The 19,624-nt window shown below is 52.2% G+C and overlaps 5 protein-coding genes across 5 annotated transcripts; 3 read left to right on the top strand and 2 right to left on the bottom strand.

The window, feature by feature from the left end:
• Nucleotides 1–1,569: 1,569 nt before the first annotated feature.
• Nucleotides 1,570–8,298, top strand: TGME49_211650 (hypothetical protein; the record flags this gene model as incomplete). The annotated part of the gene is made up of 5 exons (XM_018779545.1): nucleotides 1,570–3,290; nucleotides 3,876–4,399; nucleotides 5,242–6,348; nucleotides 7,740–7,914; nucleotides 8,020–8,298. Exons 1-5 carry the CDS (start codon nucleotides 2,877–2,879, stop codon nucleotides 8,296–8,298), a joined length of 2,499 nt encoding a protein of 832 aa, XP_018637986.1. The 5' UTR covers nucleotides 1,570–2,876.
• Nucleotides 8,299–8,566: 268 nt separating this feature from the next.
• On the top strand, nucleotides 8,567–9,508 carry TGME49_211660 (hypothetical protein; the record flags this gene model as incomplete). Its single annotated transcript, XM_018779546.1, has 1 exon — nucleotides 8,567–9,508. One exon carries the CDS (start codon nucleotides 8,567–8,569, stop codon nucleotides 9,506–9,508), a length of 942 nt encoding a protein of 313 aa, XP_018637987.1.
• Nucleotides 9,509–10,635: 1,127 nt separating this feature from the next.
• TGME49_211670 (S1 RNA binding domain-containing protein) lies at nucleotides 10,636–14,273 on the top strand. Its single transcript, XM_002371251.2, has 7 exons — nucleotides 10,636–11,622; nucleotides 11,911–12,018; nucleotides 12,203–12,394; nucleotides 12,524–12,631; nucleotides 12,769–12,950; nucleotides 13,054–13,091; nucleotides 13,193–14,273. Exons 1-7 carry the CDS (start codon nucleotides 11,473–11,475, stop codon nucleotides 13,549–13,551), a joined length of 1,137 nt encoding a protein of 378 aa, XP_002371292.1. The 5' UTR covers nucleotides 10,636–11,472; the 3' UTR covers nucleotides 13,552–14,273.
• TGME49_211675 (hypothetical protein) lies at nucleotides 13,197–15,153 on the bottom strand. The gene is made up of 9 exons (XM_018779547.1): nucleotides 15,077–15,153; nucleotides 14,951–15,017; nucleotides 14,812–14,885; nucleotides 14,672–14,751; nucleotides 14,542–14,615; nucleotides 14,416–14,484; nucleotides 14,294–14,354; nucleotides 14,165–14,239; nucleotides 13,197–14,105 (listed from the first exon to the last, which is right to left on the bottom strand). The coding sequence occupies exons 1-9, from the start codon at nucleotides 15,117–15,119 to the stop codon at nucleotides 13,860–13,862; spliced, it is 789 nt and encodes a 262-aa protein (XP_018637988.1). The 5' UTR covers nucleotides 15,120–15,153; the 3' UTR covers nucleotides 13,197–13,859.
• Nucleotides 15,154–15,288: 135 nt separating this feature from the next.
• On the bottom strand, nucleotides 15,289–18,196 carry TGME49_211680 (protein disulfide isomerase). Its single transcript, XM_002371252.2, has 3 exons — nucleotides 17,452–18,196; nucleotides 16,939–17,137; nucleotides 15,289–16,843 (listed from the first exon to the last, which is right to left on the bottom strand). The coding sequence occupies exons 1-3, from the start codon at nucleotides 17,613–17,615 to the stop codon at nucleotides 15,791–15,793; spliced, it is 1,416 nt and encodes a 471-aa protein (XP_002371293.1). The 5' UTR covers nucleotides 17,616–18,196; the 3' UTR covers nucleotides 15,289–15,790.
• Between the last annotated feature and the right edge of the window lie 1,428 nt (nucleotides 18,197–19,624).

Genomic DNA, 19,624 nt, shown 5'->3' with positions numbered 1-19,624 from the left:
ATCCTTGCAGGGCGTCTGCACGAGAAGACGGCGGGGAACCCTGTAAGTGGCATTCGAAAACACACACAAACGCGTCTTTCTGTAGACGCATATCCGGTTACGACGTACCACAGGCATTTCAACGTCACCGAGAGTGCTGGTTCTTTCCCTTGTAGCTCTCGCCGTCTACGCAAAAAACGTAGGACAGTCATTCATCTGCTGAGCTAGGGGTTGCACCGAAAACTGCGTGTCAAAGTGGCACAGCGGTTGAAGCCAACAGTAGAATGCACGTGAACATAAAATCAGCTGCATTCAAGTGGAATAAGTTCTGTTAAGTGAGCATCATTTCCTCTACAGATTTCAGTTGTTTTCCGCTCATATTCCCGCAGCGGCTTTCTCTGCTCGCTGGCCAGCCTGAGCGAGTCTAGATGCAAACAGTAAAAGTCTGTCTTAACAGTGCTGCGAGTTTGTGAAGCGCCTGCGTCGTTCGTTTCCTGAAAACAGAAAGGACGTTCATCTTTCACGTGTTTCACTTCTTTTGGTGGGCACGGTAACAGTAGCACTATTCGGTGATTCTACGTACTCTGCAGATACGGGTTAGACTACAGGTTTAGGGCTTGAAGGTCTTTGCTTCCCAAACCGATGTACTATCGTGTTCTGCATGACCACGTGAAGTGCATTAAATAGCGTGAGTGGTCATCTCTGAGACAAGATGGTTTAAAAGCTTTTTATTGAGAAGGTAGATACTACGAGTTAATCTGGTTTAGATCTTGGTGGTCTTTGTTTACCGGATCAAAACCCTATTTGCATGACCATCATGTGGGGTACCACAGCGAAACGAACTGGATGGAGAAAGTACACCATATGAATCGCGGATTTTGATGTCAACGAATTTCGAGTTTTGTCTGCGAACGTAGAATTTGGTCCTTTATCCCTGGGAGGAGCTCGATAAAAAACTGCACAAACCGGATAAGTTCGTGTGGGACACGTTTTAGTCACTATCTTTGTTTTCGTATATCGGACGAAAGGAGGTTTTGTGGCCAAGATGTCGCAATGTTTTCTGTCGCGTCGAAACGCTTCGTCTGTGTATTGGCGACTCAGCTGCAGTTCGGTCTCGGAAGGAATGTGGCGCATGAGCTCCGAAACAACTGTCAGTTCGGGGTGCGGTTTCAGTTCTTGTCTTTTACTAATTTCTTTAGCAAGCCAACTAGCCCATACAGAAAGACCATCGACCGTAACCGCGCCGCATTATGCGGCGGTTCTGGCCGACACATGGTGAATGCGTACGTGTGCCTCTCATGAGACCACACGAAATCCGTCAGTTTCTCTGCTTTCTTGCCAGTTATCCACAAGCAAGACGCGTGGCCTCTCAACTCCTTCCGTTCATTGTGGTTTTTCCGGGCGCTCTCACTGCACAGCTGTGGGCGCTCGTTGTGTGCCCCCTCTCGCCGTTAGTCAGGGGGACCGCGATGTACCGAAGTGCATCTGTTTTCTTGGATCTGTCCTCTTCTCGTGTCCTTTTCTGTGTTAGCAGCACTTCTCCGCAGCGGCAAGAACTTTCCGTTCATACTTAAGTCGCTGGCCATTCGCCGCAGACAGGCTTTTGAAATACTGACTTCGTAGTCACTCAACCAGGAGGTGGCTTGGGCACAAGGACCAGCCAAGGATTGTGCCCGCCGCTTCTTGAAGCCCTATTTTGCGAGTTCTTCCCCTCTTCCTTTACGGAAAAGAGGTCTTCCCCATCCGATACAGTGAGGACATTCCTTGTTCTGAGTCTCGGAAAGTGATGGCAATTTCTGCATTCGAGGTGACTAGCGGACGGTTGGCGGTGCCTTCTTATCGCGGTTTGTGCTGCGCGAGTCTTACCGGCTCGCGGCGGCTGGGCACGGATATGGCAGAAAACCGCATTTCGTCCGCATCATACATGACAGGTTCCATGTTTTCTCTGCCGCGTATCCTTGCGTCCTCATGATTGCAATACGCGCGATGATTCCTCGGAATGGTGTCGACGCATCCCGTCCCGTGCCGCCGCTCTGTTGTCTGCCTCGGTCCCTGTCGAGCATCGAGCTGTCGAGCGTTTTTCTCCGATGCGTTGCTTGGGCAAACAGACACGGTCAAGTTACCATGCACAGAACGCTCCACACGTGAGAGCATGGACTGATGTAGCTGGACTTTCAAGAGGAACGTTGATGCGTCTTCCGCGAGCCAAGGACGTTGTGTTGCTTTCCTGAGTTTAAACCCAGAGTCGACGTGTGAGGGGCGCGTAAACCCAGCAGCGCCTGCTTGCCCAAATCGGTCGTCAAATGAAAAAAAAAATCCAAATGGCGAAACCCGGTGAATAAGTCAGCGACTGACTGAACCTGTTTCGCTGAAGTCGAATCCAGGTGTATGTGCACCCCCTGCGTTCCTTCGCAATTTCTCACTGAATGACCATGCCACCATTGCTCAAGAGAATGAGGACCGCTTTGCTCGCGGGATGGACATCCACCTTGGCACTTTCCGCTAGGTCGTTTCATCCGTATGTGGTTCGCCGACGGTGTCTGGCTTCCTAGGAAAACGGTTTTATGACCGTATATGCCTATCAGGCTAGCTGTGTCTGAGTCCACGGGTGGTTTCCGCCTTCGGACCCGAAAAATTGGTTGACGGTTTCGGTGAAGACCACCGCGAGAATCAAGCTGTTTGGATCACCGGATAACTACCGTCTTTTTGCGCTTCGTGAATTCGTGGTTCTCGCCTGGCAAGGCGATAAGCCTGAATGTTGAGCAGGGGATCAGCTGTCGCTCCGGCGGCCCCCCGCCTGCCGAGGACTTGGTATAACAAGCAAAAGGACATCTCCAGCGAACCTCACGGCGTTGTTCTCTTTCGTTACACCGGAAGATCGCGCTTACCATTTCAACATGGCTGAAGCAGCTCACCCCGTGCAGCCCATGACGGAGCTGCCCCCCATCATTTCTCAGCGTCGTGAGCAGTTCCAGTCTTCTTTTTTATCTGTTTCACACGATTCTTCCAGGTTTCCTTCTCTGTGTTCCTCTTCTTCTGATTCGCTCTGTAATGGACTTCTCTCACCTTCATCTGGCGCATCTGTTCTGTCTCCATCCCCTCGCAATGGTTCCTCTGCCGTCGCCTCTTCTGTTCTCGCTGCTCCAAGTTGCATGGCATCGGAAGAAGCCCCCGAGAAATGCATACTCGCGGCGAAAGAATGCGATACCGACAGCAGAGCCGATTTCGACACTCCCATTCCCTCAGACCTCGTGCCCCTCTTGGCTGCATTCATCGAGGACGCTGATACATTCCTCGCAATCGCATTCACGGTAGGCGACGTCTCGTTCTTTTCCTCTCTGTTTCCCTCTTTCCTCCTTCCTCGCTCTCCCCTCCTAGGCTTTGCCTCCTATCGCAACAGGTCTGCAGCTACCCTGTAGTCCGTCAGTCAATCGATCGCTTCAGGCAGATGTATGCTCATATCTCTGTGGATGTGTGTCGACATACGAGAGCATGTATCTGTATCTACCTATATATGGATGAGTGTAGACGCACATGCATATATGTACATACGCATGTATGTATGTATGTATGTATGTATGTATGTATGCGCAAGTATTCGACGGTTGGAGTGGATTGCGTAGACAAATGTACAGTCTCGAGGAGACAGGTGAGTGGGAGGAGAGACGCTGGGAGAGAAGGAAAGGCGTTGAAAATGGGAGTTGGGCATCAATTATGGACAGCAAGGAAACAGCATGTCTTTTCTTCATTGGTCTCCATCAACTGCGCGTCTTGCTTCCTCGACGAAGATGTCGTGTCTGTGTTAGTCGCCGTGAAGGTGCTACGTTCTGTGGTGTTGTGTTCACTATCTCCGAAGCTTTTTGCCAACTCTGTTTCTGGTTTTTTTGATTTTGCAGTGCAGGGAATGGATGCATGCGCTGGGCCTCGCGGTGCTGAATCGAGAGTACCGGGACCAGCGGCAGGCGCTCTCTGTGTCTCTTCCTGCTGGGCACAAGTTGCAAGAGTCGTCTCCTGCATCTCCCTTGTTCTCTTTCTTCAGTTTTCCTAACTACGAGGTGGACACCAGCGAAAGAAACCCAAAGGCAGTGCACCAGGGGATGGTCAGGACGCCGACAGATATAGAGAAAAAGACGAGTTTTCCTCAGCCAGACGATGGTAGTTTTGATCATGTGGCTCGGCCGCTGACTTACTGTTTTCTTTGCTCTTCCGCCGGGAGCTTTCCTTCTCCACAGTCATGCCGTTTCTCTGCTGGCTCCTCTGCGTCTCCATCTCCTTGTCGCACTTGCTGCAGTTCTTCGTTCCTTCGTTGTCCCTGTTCTTCGGTAGAGAAATCAGTTTCTCGATCTCTTCTTCCGATTCACGCGATGAGACACATTTCCGCAAACGTCCTCCTTCTTCTTCCCTGCTTTTCCAACTTGCAGTAAGAGCCACTGTTCTCTACCTTTCTCCTCTCGCTGCCGCTCTGTCTTGTTGCACCTCCGATCGGTCGTCGCCTGTCCTGTCCTGTACAACGTATTCTCATTCCGCGAATTTTTCTTCAGAAATGTCTTGTTTAGTCGTTTTGAGGCGCGATAGGATGTCGCTTCTTCCCGAGCTGCATCTTTCGCACCTACGAGCTCAAAATTGGAAAGTGAATTTGGAATCAAACAGTTGACATTTCTTCATGCGTCTTGCACATCATTTGCACCCTCTGTCTCCTTCACGTCGCCGCGTCTGCGTTTCATTTCAGCTATTTGCGCAAGTTCATTTCTTCTTCTCCCTGCTCGCGGTTTTACGTCGTCCTTCCCAGTTCCTTTTCCGTTGAATTAGAAAGCCCAAGTGTTTTGACGCCCCTAGTCCTCTCCGTAGGCATGTGAACGGATTCTTCCTGATCTCTCCTCCCCACTCGCCTGCTCCTTTCCATACGTATTCTTGGAGAATGTCCTGTCTATGCTGCGTCTCCGCCCTCGGCTCTCAGATATCACGGTGACGTTTTCTGTCATCGTGGCATTCCTCTTTCGTGCTACACGGCAGACCCGCTTTTATGATATCTTCGAACGGTTTCTGCTCTCTCTCTCTCCCGTTGTTTCTGCTTCTCCCCTTTTCCTTGTTTCGTGTCTCTGGATCCATCGCGCTCTGTCTTGTTCGTTCCTCAGATTCCAGTGTGATTAACACCGCCGTGCTGGGGACGATCATCACAGAGATCCAGTGAAGGTTTCGAAGGGATTATTTCTCCAAGATTCGGATTTTTCTCTGTGCGTGTCAATTCTCTTGCCCTTTTAGGTCTCTTTCCCTTTCGGTCCAGGCCTTGTCGCCCTCTCTCATTTTTCTGATCTCCTCGGTGTGTCCCCAGCTCTCGGCTTTGACTCTTGAGACCCCGCGGCGTCTAACCTCCACTTCGATTCTCTCTCTTTGTCAACAGATTTCTCGCTTAAAAAGACTCGAACTCTGCACACCTCGAAAGGTCTCTCGTCTCCCTTCTTCTTCCTCTACTGTCTCTTCTCCTTCAGCCGTTGCTTCTTCTTCTTCTTCAGCTCGAGCTTCTCGCTCGTCTTCTTCCTGCTGCTCGCCTGAGATTTTTGTGTCCGTCTCTTGCCAGACAGTGAGGCAGAAGCCGGCAGAAGTGGTGCCGCGCCTCGGCGCAGACACTCGACGGAGAGAAGGAAATCAGGACGAGAAAGGTGGACGGGAGGAGACATTTCCAGATGAGAAGAGGCCTTTGAGCGGCAAGCACGAGCCGCAAACAAACCCTCTGTTTTTGTTCTTTCGGGCGAAGTCGCTCTCTCGCCAAACGGCGGGGAAGAACGGAGATGCCAGCCGAAAGGATCGCGGGAACTCAGCTGTTGAGCCAAGTCGAAGCAGCGAAGAAACGGTGGAGAAGCCGGGTGAGGCGGAAGGGCACCAACTCGAAGCAGCAGCTGAGACGAAGACGAAAGCACTGAGTGGAGAACCGCCACAGACGAGAAAAGCCGAGGCCATCCACAGAAAAGACAACGAAGTGACAACGGAAGATTCTCAGCAAAATCTCGTGTACCGCCGTCGCGTTGTCCACCGCATTTGGCGTCATGAAAACCAAGAAGGCGGCTCAAAGCGAAATCAAAGCGAGGTGGTTGGCGGCACTTCTGAGGGTCTTTCGTCTCCCAGCTCTTCTGCCGTTCCGCCCTCCTCATATCTTCCCTCGTCTTCTAGTTCTTCCTTTTCCTCCCGCTCTTCTCCTTCCCCCGAGTCTTCATCTTGTTCCATTTCTTTCTCCACCTCCCAGTTTTCTCGAGAGTATCCGTTCGTCTCATCTTCTCTCGCTGCTTCTCGGTCGGTGGCTTCGCCGGGCTCGCATGGTCAGAGCGCCTCGGATCAAGGCCGAGAACGACAGACCTCCTGCACCATTCGCAGGTACCTCAAGTTGTGGACAGAAATCGTTCACATATCTGAAAGCTGGGAAGTCTGCAGTTGAGCGTAAAGCCAGTGGGAGAATGGGAGATGAAGAGCTTCGCTGAAAAAAGCATTTGCGTCTTGAATCTGTTTTTGCTAGAGAATACGCCAAATGAGAAAGACAGTTATCGAGAATGCGACTTTTAGTGTCTTGCAGCGTGTGTATGTGTGTGTGGAGATAGGACACACAACACAGGTTTCTTTGATTCTGTCTAGACATTGTTTAAATGATCCATTGTAACAGCGGCATCGTGACGGGGCCCAAACGAACTCTTTCGTCCAAGTTTTCCCGTTCTTCCTGTGCTTGCTCTTCCTCACTTCCTTCTTGTCTTGCCCATTCTCGCTCTTTATGTGTGTCTCTCGCTTCCGCTCTCGTCTGTTTGCTCGCCTCTTCCGCAACTGTCGTTGTGTGCTGTGGTTGCCCTGGGGGCGTTCGTGTGCACCAAGGCTGTGGAAGAGACATGACTTCTGCGGTTTGCATGTCTCTTAGTCCCCTTGCCTGGGTTTTGCCAGGCGTAGGCTCTTACATGCTTGAGAAACGCATGTGAGACCGAATCTTGTTTTAGGAAAGCAAGAGAGCGCAAAGCAAGACGGGGTGCTTAGAAACTCTACGCATAAGCGATAAGCACTTGCAACGTTCGATCCGCCAAGACTCCCTTCTTCGTTCGATGAGACAACGTTAAGACGTTCTGCCACAGTTGCACGGCATGCACCGCAAACCAGACAGACACTGAAGCTAGACTGTCACGGAGTATAAAGTGGGGTTCCTCGGATTTTCATACTACATTTTCTGTCACACACTATAGAATGAGATTCCTACGCCGTGTCAGACTACGTTTTGCTGCTGCACATTCTAAAATATGACGCGTAGACGTTTACAAAAGTTTTCTAATCCACAAAAGACAATCCGATTCCTAGATCAGCAGGTTCTCCCCGCGTCCCCCCGAGTTTCTCCATATAAACAAACTTGCAGCTGAGAGGTTTCCGGGCAAGGCGCAAGTGGTGCCTGCCTTTCCAGAAAAAAGCATTCATCCGTTGTTCATTGCAGAGCCGCGCCTACCTGCGCCCTTATACCACACCAGCCTTTATCCGTAAGAGTGACAAATGCACATGCATCGGCAATTACATCTCGCAGAGGGTGGCGCTGTCGCCTTGTCAAATTCCGAACGAATCCCTGCCTCGATGCCGCTTCTCCGTTCCTCTGCTATGGAAATGCAAGCCCTACCACCACAGAGGTAGATATATACTCTAAGCAAGAGATTTATATATATATATATATATATAAGTGCATTTGCAAATATCTGTGAGTGGACCAAATTGGGTTTGACTTCAAAGATCTGAATCCTTTGCAGACTCGGCTTCTTCGAGTTTTGTGAGTTCTTCGTCGACCAAGGCGCCCACAGTGGTGGGCGGGAGGACCAAGTGGAAGGCGTAGTGCATGTGCAGGCAGCGCATGGAGCAGAAGGCGCTGATGCCTCCAATGCCTCGTTCGCGAAGAACGCGCAGCAAACGGCAGAGCGGACACAAGTGAGTCTCTTCAGCGCGGCTTTCGGCGCCTGTCGAAGCCACAGACAGATGGACCTTCTTCTCCCCCGTCACGCCGCCTTCGCTCTGTCCTTCTCGTGCCTGTAGGGGCGCCCTGAATTCCTTTTCCCCTCCGTTTTCCACTTCGTAAAAGTGTCTCAAAAGCGGAGTTTCGATGAGCAGCCAGCGGATCGCGATGTACCGGAGGTGGTCGGCAATCAGAGCCTTCTGCATGTCTCTGCTCCCGCAAATCCGTTCGTGGATCACTTTCATCCCCCCCCGGACTTCCACCGTCGAGACGTCTCGTCTCAGTCGCTCGTCGCACAACCAGAAGGTCGTCGGGAAAGGCTTGTAACTCAACGCGGTCATGCGAGAAGAAGAAGATAACGAAGACGAGAGGGAAGACGAGAGAGAAGAAACAGGAGGCGAAGAAGACGCTTGGTCACGTTTCCGCTTGCGTACAGTCTCAGCTGTAGGCGCGGATGCCATCAAAGGCCTGACAACCAAAACCTGAGGGTCGCCCTCAGAGAGAGGCGGAGACAACAACACAGACGACGAAGAAGTGGAAGACGAAAAAGAAGAAGGAGAAGTAGAGGAAGAACAGGAGAGAGGAGATGAGGAGAACGAGTCAGGAGCTCCAAAGCGTGCGACACCAATGAGACCCACAGGGGGTCGTTCCAGGAGTGCCTCGATGCGTTGGAGCACTCTGGAAGCGACGGGGGGAAACAGCCTCTTCGCGTTTCTGTCGTTGTTCTCTGGCGTCTGCAACCTCTCTTGTGAGGTCTCAGTGGAAACCGAGTTTGTGGAGGCCGAAATGTCTCCTCTGAACCGCGACGAGGACGCGTTCTTTGGGCGAGGCGGCAAGAGCAACACCTTTTCCATGAAAGGATCGAGGGCTTCAAATGCGTCCCCGCATTCCCGGAAGGAAGGCACCGGAGGCGGAGGCAAGGACTCCGGCAGACTCGGCAGAGAGGGTGAAGAGAGACAGGGAGAAGCGGAAGCGGCGTCAGTGTCTCCGTTTTCTGCAGAGGCCAAGGAGTATCCCCAGGAGAGCGCCAGCGGCAGCAAACAGGCCTTCTCGTCGAAAGCTTGCGCGCCTACTGTCGCCTCCGCAGTCGCGCAAGCAGGCGGCGCAGAGTCGAGGAGGCGAAGCATGTGGCGACAGGCTTCGTCCAGCCGAGACAGGAAGCTGAGACGCATTTCCTCCTGCAAAGCCTCCTGGAGTTTCTCGTCCTTCGAAGGACTTTCCTTCCCTTTTGCCTCCACAGCTGCCTCCTCCGAGAGCGTTGTCGAGAGAAGCGGATTCCTGCGGAGGGCCGAAAGAGGACGGATCTGCTCGCGGGTCTCTGCCGAGTCGGGAGAGGAGACTGCCGGCCTTGAGGGAGGTCCACGAGAAGCTGCGGTCGCCATCTTGCTCTCAGGCGATGCGCATGCAGACGACCTCGACCGTGAGAGGGGAGAGGCGAAAAGGGAGGAAAAGGGAGACCCAGGGCAAACGAAGAGGACAGGAGAGGGGAGGCGAAGCGAGCGAGACGGGGAGATGAAGACAAAGAGAGATGCTACAGCGACCAGCACCGCGACACAGCTTCTGAAGTAACGACGCGAGACGGACATGAGCAGTCAAGTTCGTCTCGTCACGAGGGGAAGGCGGGAGAGAGATACAAGAAAACAGTGTGCCGAGGAACAGAACTCTACAGAAAACAGAAAAGAAGGCGCAGAAGAGGGAGAGAAGGGGGGGGAGTGAAAGAGGGTGGAGAAAACAGGACGACAGACGGGGAAGAAGAAAAGAAGAAAAAGGAAGAAAAAGGTAACATGAAATAAGACGCAGGAGCTGGGCACTCAGATGTCGATTGGACAGACGAGACGTCGTCGCCACGAAGAGACCGGGGAAGGCCAGCAGACAAGAGAGAAAGAATGACAAGCGCCCAGGGCAAGAAGTCGTTTTCAGACTTGGAAAAGAGGAAGAGAGTTACGACACGGCATTTCCCTGATTATCGCAGACCTGGGTCGCGATCCATCGAGCAGAAAGAACTGAAGGCTAAAAAACTACTTTCCTTGGCGCAGATTCTTCACCAGATCTGACGAGACACTTTCCGTTCCCCTTCCTGACAAGTATTTTCTCCCAGGAAAAACAATTGCCACAACATTTGGCAACTCGCTGTCTGCTTATCGGTGGTATAGGGTTTACGGCACTTGTTTTCCCCGAAACGAACTACGAGGCGCTGCCAAGCACGGAAGACGAGGAGTTCAGATGCCAGCGCAAACTCCGGCAAACATGGGTGTTTTCTAAGACGGAGGCCGAGTGACAAAAGCAACAACCACACCCACTTCTCAGAGCATCTTTCCCCGAAAGCTGTTTTGACACCTGTCTACGCAGCCCCTCACCGTTCGCGAGTATAAAGGGGAATGTGAGAAGCAAGGGCCAAAAAAGCAGGAGGTCAAACACGAAGAAGCGCGGAGGAACGGCAATGTTTCAGAGGCAGTGTCGCCTCCTTTCATGACAGGAGCGTCAACTTTTTGTTCTCGCGAAGTCGAGGCTGCAAGGTCGCAAACTGACTCGATGGTTGAGAAACGTGTGAAAAGATCTGCTGGAAGTGTTTGAGCTTCCAGAAGAAGCAAGGTTTGTGGGGAAGGCATTCGCGACCGCAGTATTTGGTCCTTCGCTGAAACTCAGACACTCACGTGTCGTTGTTGTTCCTTCTTTCGTGCCCAGACGCCAACTTTTCCGTCTGCCGTCGTCTCACGGCGATCAGCTGAAAATGACAGAGTTCGTGGACGGGTCTGGCGAGCGGAAGCGTTTCCTCCGCATACGCTCTTCCGTTAGTCCATTGGACCTTGCATTTATACGTTCCCTCCGTAGAAGGCAGCTGGATTTTCCCTGTTAAAAACAGAAACTCAATCTACGCCGCCTGTGGAAAGTCGTGTGTGTCTGTTAGACTCAGTGTGCTGTTGGCCGGCCGCAGCCTGCCCGCAAAGATTCGTGCGCGTCGAAAAAGACCCCCCGAAATTGCATTGCGAGTCTTCGCTAGTGAACGGGCTGAGGTCGGAGGCACAACAGCTGCAGACAGCTGATTTCCCGAGGTGGAATTTAGTCGAATGGGAGGCTGTCTTCTACTCCGGGTCCGTGTCTCCCACCGCACCTGTTACTGTTTCCTAAGTTGAATTCACAGCCGCCTGTGCCGGGACGCTGCTCTCTGGAGCCACCTTGAGACGGCCGAAAGGTTCTTTCTGTACAGGTACACTATGAGCTTGTGTTCAGTTGTAGCAGCTCGCTTCGTGTTGGTGGGACACCGAGCGCTGCAACGCGTTGCTCTCTTGGCAACTACTGTCACTTCCAACCTCGCACCCGACGGTGAAAGCTAGACGCAGAAGTCGTGTTCGTTTGCTCGGTCAAATTGTGCTGACATCACTCAGCCTATACCGCGTGCTTCGCAGGGTCTGTCTCTGAAAAAGTAGGATAGGATGTGGAGTGTTCGTTGATTTTCGGGGACAGCAGACGAAAGGAGCCGTATTTTTGTGTCGCACACGCTTTCCTCGTTGGGACCTTTTTTCTGCGTCAAAATGTTCGACGATGAGTTTGGCGAGGCGTTCGATCCTCGCTATGATCGAGAGGCTTCTCCTTCAGAGGAAAGACAAAATGGAAAGCCACAGTCGACCGATATTCACAAGGGTGTTGTCAAAAAGCTGCAGTCCTACGGCGCCTTCGTTAAGGTGAGTGTTGGTCAGTGTGCACGCAATACGTACCCCGGCAAAAACGAGTTTCACAGCAAACTCCGTGTCGAATGCAAGAGTTGTCTGTAGTGTTGCTGAGTGAGGGCGGATCTCGGTAGCTAACCGATTGCTCCTAGTTGCTTAGTGAAGGTTCATCTGCAGCAGACCGGGTCCGCCTCGTAGACCACGTTAGGAGACTCGCACAAGTACCTGACTGCTCGCTTTTTGCTGTGTCCTTTGTTCGGAATCGTATCTTTGTGTAACTGTGGATCTTCTCTGGTTTTCAAGGTACCCGACCTGGATAAAGAGGGACTGCTGCACATTTCTAGGATTTCTGACCAGCGAGTGGAAAACGTCGAAGACGTCTTGGCTGTAGGCCAGGAAGTCTGGGTAAAGGTACGTCGGCAGTCAACCTTGTAGCTCGTCTGTTCACTTGTCAGAATCAATACTGCGCAGTATTCATTTAGCTGGCGTCGCCTCAAATAGATTTGCTGGGGATTTGAGGTTCCATGAGAACAGCTAACCACAGGCACACGTCAGGAGAGTGCGTTGTGCCTCTGCCGCATTTTACTTTTGTCAGGTCCTAAGTCAAGAAGATGGCAAACTTCGCTTGTGCATGAAAAGTGTCAACCAACATGACGGCTCCGAAAGGGAGTCGCTACGTCAGAGCTTCATCCACCGCGGAGAGGGAGGCGGGGTGAAAACACCGGAGCTTGACTCGATTCACCAAGGAACTGTTCGGCGGATACAAGAGTTTGGAGCATTTGTGTCAGTGAGTCTATCCCACGGTAAAATTCCTCATAAAGAAAAATCTTGCTGCGCTATCGGCCATTCGGAGTTTCGCGTGACGCCACTGCTGTCGCTCACTGTGTGTCTTTGCGGCTGTGGTGCCTCCTGGTAGATCGACGGATTCGACAGGGACGGCTTGTTGCACATCTCGTGCATCTCGAGCCAAAAGCTGGACCGAGTTGACGACGCCCTAGCCGTTGGTGATAAGGTGTGGGTCAAGGTAAGTGATGACGCGCGTATAATAACTTCATGTCGGTTGTAAAGAGAATCGCACCCTGCCTTTTGAAGTTTCCATATGTGGTAGTGACAGTGAATCACGAGAAAGATGCCCTGATACTTCTGCATGGGTGCGTGCAGGTGACGAAGGTTGAGGAAGGTGGCAAATACGGCTTGGACATGAGAGGAATCAGCCAGAAAGATGGAGCGGACAACGACCCAAACAACCTATCTCGGTCACGGGGAACCCGTTCTGGACCACGAAAGCAAGAACGGATAACTGTCGACGCGATTTACAATATTGCCTGCCAGCGGTGTGGAGGGTGCGTTCTACTGACAGAGAAGAGCTTGCCGAACGACGTGATGTGTCTGAAGTAGGTGGTGTGTAAAAGTGTGATTCTGGCGGATGTGTTGTCGTTCCTGCAGGAAAGGACACATGGCGCACGAGTGCTACAACACAGGAGGTAAATCGCACGGATCTTCACATATGTGTTGAAACGGCACTTGACAAAGTTGGAGAGATGGTTGCAGTTGAGTTATGATGCTGGGTTTTTGTGCGTTTCAGGAAATAAGTATGAAATGCTTGAGGAAGAGCGGCCGGCACGTCCTGAACACACAGCTGTGATACAACCCAAATTTGCCACGGATGCAAACGCTGTCCCGATATCCTCCACCGCCGCCGCAAAGGTCGCCAAGGAGTGGAAGAAGACGCACAAAGACGGGGACAAAAAAAAAGGGCGAAGCAAAAAGAAGAAACACAAAAAACGGAAATCGTCGAGCAGCAGTTCGGACGACACGTCGTCTAGTAGCGACAGTGATAGTAGCAAGTCCTCGCGGGATTCTCACCACAAAAAAAAGTCACGGAAGAGAAAAAGCAAGGAAAGTAGTTCGAAGCATCGAAAGAAAGCAGCAAGGTATCACTGAATGGAACACTCAGTCGTCATGATATGTGATGTGGCAGTCGCTACAACCCAACTGTCGTTATGTGGCCAGTGTGCAACCCGCAAACATTGAACTTTCACTTGTCAATCCATTACAGCATAGCTCGTGGCCTAGCGTTTGTTTGCACACATGTCCATCTCCCGACTCAGTGATAGGTATACGATGGGACGGCAGCCTCGCTGTCGTGAATACTCTTGGTGGGGTGGAGCCTGTCGTCGGGAAGTGCCCGATCAATTTATCTTTTGGTTCTTGCTTCCCCGAACTACTGGCGTACCATAAACTCAGCAACCTCAGCTCAGGGAAGAGCTCTGGTGGGAAAGTCTACGGAGTGTGGCAGCTGAAACAAGGGTGGCCGGTACTTGACTCAGCAACGACACGGGGTGTCGTGTTGCCGCAGACACGACCTTAACTCGCCGAGGAGCGTGCCGTTTCACGCCACACTTGATAGTGCCGGCCTTCTCGAGATACTCTTTTCGTGGCACGGTCGCATGAGATGCTTCAATTTGAGCCAGTTCTGCTTGCAGTTCGTTGCATGTCTGCTCTCCAGTGGATGTACGTCGCTGATAAGGGAGACCGTTGGTACGGTGCAGCGCACCTGTATGAGGTCTTGTTTACGCCTTGCGAGCACCGAGATGTGATCTTGTGCCAAGCTATCATCGGCCTGCGTACGCTAGGACAGGAGCTTGGCCTCTCAAAAGCGACATAGAGATAGAGGTTTGCGTACCTTGATTTTCTGCTTCGCCTCCTCATGGGCTACCTCAACGACATCGAGTTCTATCCGATGGCTGCTCCGAGGTTTCTTGGTCTTTGCTTTTCTCCTATAGGCTAGAAAACTATGTAGCCTACTCCTTTTTCAGGGCATGGATGCCAGCAATGAGTGATTTGCTCTGGTCGCGCAGGGTTGACTCTTCCTGTCTGCGGTGTTTTGATGGTACTCCCGTCATGGTTACACTCATGACGTCTAAACCTCACTGCAACGTTTTTATCTGCGCCTCTGCTTCATCTATTGCTTGCCACAGAGCCGCTTCCTCGTGTTCCCTGTCAAACTGAGTCACATTCCTACTGCAGCTCGACCTTTGACAATACAAAAGTGTCTGATTACCAAAAGCTGCTGCAAAGCTTCCTCGAAAACTTCAGCCCTGCACTGGATATCCTGAAGTTGTTCCTCAGTTTGCCGGTTTTCTGTGTGGTGCTCTGGTGCATACGCCCAACGCCTGCTTCATGCGGTTCATCGATTCGTACCGGCAGCGGAACTGAGGCGCATCTCATCCTTCTTTAGGCTGAGTTCTTCGATCGCCAGCCTAGCAGCCCTCTGCCTTTCGTTGACCACACTTCATGTGACACACTTGGCGGAGCGGTAGACAGACCGCGTATGGCTGACTTCTCTTCAAAGCCGGCATCACATCGGCACTTTTCAGACAGTACGACTGGTTGCAAGATTCGCTGCACTGATAAAAAGAACTCGTCTGTGTCAAGCTCAAACATGTCGCTGTTACGAGCACCTTACCTTCAGTGTCGGCCAGCAACGCATACTCACAGAAATCCTGCATATCCTGTGTCGTCCCGCGACGAAGCTTCAGTAGCCGCCACTCGAGACATTTCTCCAACATCACACCTATGACTCGCTCAACTGTTTCCCGGTGTTGTTCCATGACAGCCTTTAATTTTTGCCGTTCCTCAACCTTTACTAGCCCGGCTGATTGACTTCCATGATACCACAGAAACCAAACACCTGCATGCCTGCAGGTCCCATTGATGTGTTGCTACAGGGCGACGACCTGTATATACACTGAAGTTCTGAGAACCGTGCAGCCCCAACATCCTCGTCGATATCCTGAAGAATTAATCCAATTTTCGGCTGTTTTGTACTGATCGGATCTACTGACGCAGCAGAAACACGACGCCACACAACCTGCAACTTCATGGCGCCGCGGTCTTCTCACCAGCGTGCCGAGAGCAATACCGGTTACTTGTGATAAGATTGAGCGGTACAGTGAAGTGACGAACGGTAAGCTTCGGTGTCCGTATTTACAACTTCGCGTTTGCCTTGGCGGCACCGGCGTAACCGATGACATGCATGTATCGAAAGTTTGCCAGAACAATTTACTGTCGGGTTATATTGACGGAAACATGAGCCAAACAGGGCTTCCGTGTTTCAACCGCTCATGTACGAACATTGTTACGAACACATGAAACGGAACAGACTGATACGATCAACAATTTACAGTTCTTCACCCTTGTCGTCCTTCTTGAGCGGCTTGGAACCGTGCTTGTTGACGAACTCAGTCAAGCCTTCGACGGTTCTGGAGCCCTCGAACTTCATGGGGGTCTTCTCGCCAGCCTTCACGAAGAAGATGCTGGGGAAGCTGGACCAGCTGAATTCCTCCAGAGGCGTTTCATTGGCAGTGCCGTCCATCTTGGCAACAACAAGGTGGTCGACATCCTTGTACTTCTCTGCGAACTCCTTGTAGATGGGCTCGAAGCTCTTGCAGTAGCCGCACCACGGGGCGTAGATCTCCAGCATCACATCCTTGTCCTTCTGGATGACCATCTCTTCGAAGTTCTTTCCGACGACAACCTTGACGGCTTCGTCTTGCTTCTCCGGGACAGGCTCAGACTTCAGGGATCGGTCGATCTTGCCGGCTTCGACATCATCAAAGAACTGACTGATCTTAGCAGCGTCCTTCAGGGAGGTTGTTGCCTCAGGGAGCACGAAGCGTCCCTTCTTGGACTGGAAAACAAGGCCAGGGAATTCGGTGATGCCCAGGGCGTTCTCAGCGTGGCCCTTGAACTGGTCAGTGTCAAGCCAGACGAAGGAGCGGGTGTCACGGAGTTTCTTGGCAGCTTCGCGGACAGCGGTTTTGGCCTCATCGAAGTCCTTCTCGGTACCGCAGAGCCACACAAGGTCCAAATCGCGGTCGATGTACTTGCGGAAGTTCTCCGCGTTGATGGGCCCAAGAAGAGGAAAGGACTCAGTGTCAACGAACTTCTTCAGCTCGTCCTTGGTCTTGCCTGTGAAGGCTTCAGTGCCCTCCTCGTAGCGAAGGGAGTAGATCTTCTCGTCCGAGGCGCCGTACTTAGCCAAGAACCTTCCCAGCTGGCGGGACTCGTTGGCGACTTCCTCGAACAGCTTCGCCATATCACTGTCTTTAGACGCGAGCTCAGCAACGAAGGCAATCGGTGCCTCCTTCGTAACCTTGTCCTCAGCGCTGCCTTCCACTTCAGTCACCGCGGGGCCGGTCATCTTCTCGATCCACTCAACAATTGCTTCCGCCTACGGGCAGCACACCGAGGATACTCGAAATTGCGTCCACTGGTTCCCCACACAAGTCCTGCGGGCAAGATTCTCCGATTTACCACCCAACGTACCGTGCGGCCGCCAGTGTACTTCTCTGGCTTCTCCTTGCGGAAGAGGGTGAGAGTTGGGTATTCGCGAACACCCTGTTTGTCGGCGATGTCCGTCTCGCTGGTGGCATCGACCTTAGCCAACACAATCTTAGACCCCTTCTCCTTCAGTGTTTTGGCAGCCTTCTCGTACTCGGGCGCCATCCTCTTGCAGTGGCCACACCTGTAAGAAAAAGGGCAGTCCGAAATCAACGACGATGCACACACGCAACACAGCCGTAGGAATGCAGCAAAACGGGGCACTAGAAGGAACCGCCTCCGACTATTCTCTACGACAGAGTGTAGGTATCGCGCATGTGGCTTCAACGATTTTGGCAAACCAGATCAATTCACGTCCGTGCGCCGCCGCATCGCAACGGAAAAGTTCGCCTCGAACGTTGTCTTTTAGAAGACGGATAAAGCGTCTGCCACACGGCAAGTCGCAACTACAATAGACTGAGAACTGTTATGGGGTCCCTCACGTGGTGACCCGCTCACCAAGGCGCGTAGAATTTGACCAGGACAATCTCGTTGTTCTTCAGAGTGTCATCGAAGTTAGAGGCAGTCAATACAGTCACAGCTTCCTCCTCCGCTGCGGAGTACACCACGGCAGTGGCCAAAAGGCCGACTGCCAACAGAGCAAACGAAAACCCGGCTCGCATGATGGAGACTTCAGAAAAGGGGCAGTCGTAAGCGGCACCGAGGCTCTAAGCGAGACAAAGGGCGCCGACAGGGAAAACTTCCTGGGTACGACGGAGACGGAGGAACAAGAAGAAAAGGTCGGGAAAAAATGTTCTGACTCGGGCCAGCAGAGGTGCTACTGTGTGCGTATCAGTGTTCCGGAAACAGTGGAGGTGTGATAGCCGTTGTGGCAACCGGGTGGGTGTCCTGTCTGTGTTTGCACAGCGCCCCCATTCGTGCCAGGAGCGTTGCCAGGAACCCTCCAGTCCCACCTACGGTCTCTGAATAGCGATCAGCAATCGAATCTGCTGATAGGTGACCAGGCGAACGAGCAACGCACCTCTGGTGAAACAGGCAAGACGCGAGTTCTCTCGCTGCCTGCTTGCCCTTCTTTCCGACTTCTTTGCAATTTCCCCATAAAAGCCGCAATCACTATGCAACCTATGCCTGTCGAATTTCCACTGGCTGTCTCGCGCGCCAGTCAGCCGCCACTCTCTCTCGCTTGTATGCTCACCATAGGTAGTTCCTGGTGTCGCCTGCCACCTCACCCCCCGCGTTTTTGAAGTGGTCGCCGGGTTGTTCACGAAATGACTGTGCAGCAGACTCGCGTCAGCAAGAAAGCGGAAAGCTAGTCTCCCAGAAGCGCAGCTGGAGAGACGCGAATTTGTGTTCGCGCAAGTTTTACTGCAGGTTCAACTGCTGTGCTGGTGTAGCAGTTCTGCTGAATGTGTGTCTCCTGTGTCGTTGCGGCGGCCTTGCTGAGCATTTTCACCTGGTCTCCAAAGGCCCTTTGTTGGAGACAGCGCTGCTGAAAATTTGTCTATCGTAACCAGAAAACACACCTGTGAAATATTTGCGTGTTGAAGAATTTGCCACCATGGCGTCGAGCCAGCGCATGGTCTTACCTGATTCGCTTCCGGGGGGTTCTTTCCAGAGGCAGAAGAGCGAACGAACGGATTAGCGGAAGGTTTTCTTTTCCGTTTGTGCCCATTCTCTGTCTCACTCACGACGAGGCGTGGAATGGGCAGCCGGGTTTTCTTTTCAGGAAAGGTGTTACCGGATTTAAGAGAGAGAGCGCACTTGTCATCCAGGTTGTCCTTGCAGATTTCGTGTCGGGCATCAGATCCAGGCGGCTCGGTGAAAAGAGCCCATCAGTGACGGCGGTGTGTCTCAGGCCTGAATCGAGTATGCCTTAAAGAACGGACACCCCGGGGCCGCCCCGTTCGCGTCTGTACCGTTCGTAGATGGAGTTTCCCCAGATTTCGTTAAGGCACGTGCACACATTCACACAGTGAAACTGGAGAGTAAAAGGAACAACGGTTGAAACATAAAAGGGGACCATAAATACGCGTGTGCCTGTTTTAGTCCAGCTTTGTTGTTGGGAGAGCCGACATCAGCCTTTCTTAGACTCCCTCTGCTCAGATCTGGTTCGCTCTGAACCTGTAGCATCACTGGAGTCTATAGTCACGGAAGCACCACCAAGAAATCGGGCTCCTGACTGCAGTGCCGCCTTTTTAAATATGGATGCTGGGTATGGCTCCAGTTATGAAATACAAACAACCACGTTCTGTATGATTGCTGCACACCACCCGTCCCCATTGGACTGCTGAAAATGGCGCACTCCTGCTGTCATTCATGACTAGGCTGTCCTTCGTGCTTACGCGTTAGGCTTCTGGCGTGGAGCATTTGTCATCTTCCTAAAGTCTCAAAGGCTGTCGATCAACAGGAGCAGCCCGATCCCTTAGAGAAGGGGTGGACAGGAAAACGATCATTCCACCCGCCACGAGATGAACGTGACCACATACCTGTCTGAAAGTAGATGTGTAACTGCATGCATATGGACATGCCCGTGATCTGTGCAACAGTGGAGCTTCGATAGGGGCCATAAGATCACCATATGCTTTCCTCTTTCTCGAAAAAGTGAAGAGCGTACCCTTTCTAGGAGAAACGCAAACACCACAGTGTCTGGGTCCAACGAGAGCCTGGCAGC

This window comes from Toxoplasma gondii, chromosome IV (assembly GCF_000006565.2).
Source record: "Toxoplasma gondii ME49 chromosome IV, whole genome shotgun sequence".
NCBI lineage: Eukaryota > Apicomplexa > Conoidasida > Eucoccidiorida > Sarcocystidae > Toxoplasma > Toxoplasma gondii.
This window is presented reverse-complemented; position numbering and strand designations above follow the sequence as displayed.

Bases quoted from the DNA above. Each gene is read 5' to 3' on its own strand.
- TGME49_211670 (XM_002371251.2), top strand. From the start codon at position 11,473: ATGTTCGACGATGAGTTTGGCGAGGCGTTCGATCCTCGCTATGATCGA. The intron at 11,623-11,910 runs GTGAGTGTTGGT...CTGGTTTTCAAG, and splicing joins CCTACGGCGCCTTCGTTAAG to GTACCCGACCTGGATAAAGA. The intron at 13,092-13,192 runs GTAAATCGCACG...TGTGCGTTTCAG, and splicing joins CGAGTGCTACAACACAGGAG to GAAATAAGTATGAAATGCTT.
- TGME49_211675 (XM_018779547.1), bottom strand. From the start codon at position 15,119: ATGCAGGATTTCTGTGAGTATGCGTTGCTGGCCGACACTGAAG. The intron at 14,485-14,541 runs GTGAGGTTTAGA...AAAACACCGCAG, and splicing joins GCGCAGATAAAAACGTTGCA to ACAGGAAGAGTCAACCCTGC. The intron at 14,240-14,293 runs GTACGCAAACCT...CTCCTGTCCTAG, and splicing joins AGGCGAAGCAGAAAATCAAG to CGTACGCAGGCCGATGATAG.
- TGME49_211680 (XM_002371252.2), bottom strand. From the start codon at position 17,615: ATGCGAGCCGGGTTTTCGTTTGCTCTGTTGGCAGTCGGCCTTTTGGCC. The intron at 17,138-17,451 runs GTGAGCGGGTCA...TTTTTCTTACAG, and splicing joins GTCAAATTCTACGCGCCTTG to GTGTGGCCACTGCAAGAGGA. The intron at 16,844-16,938 runs GTACGTTGGGTG...TGCTGCCCGTAG, and splicing joins AGTACACTGGCGGCCGCACG to GCGGAAGCAATTGTTGAGTG.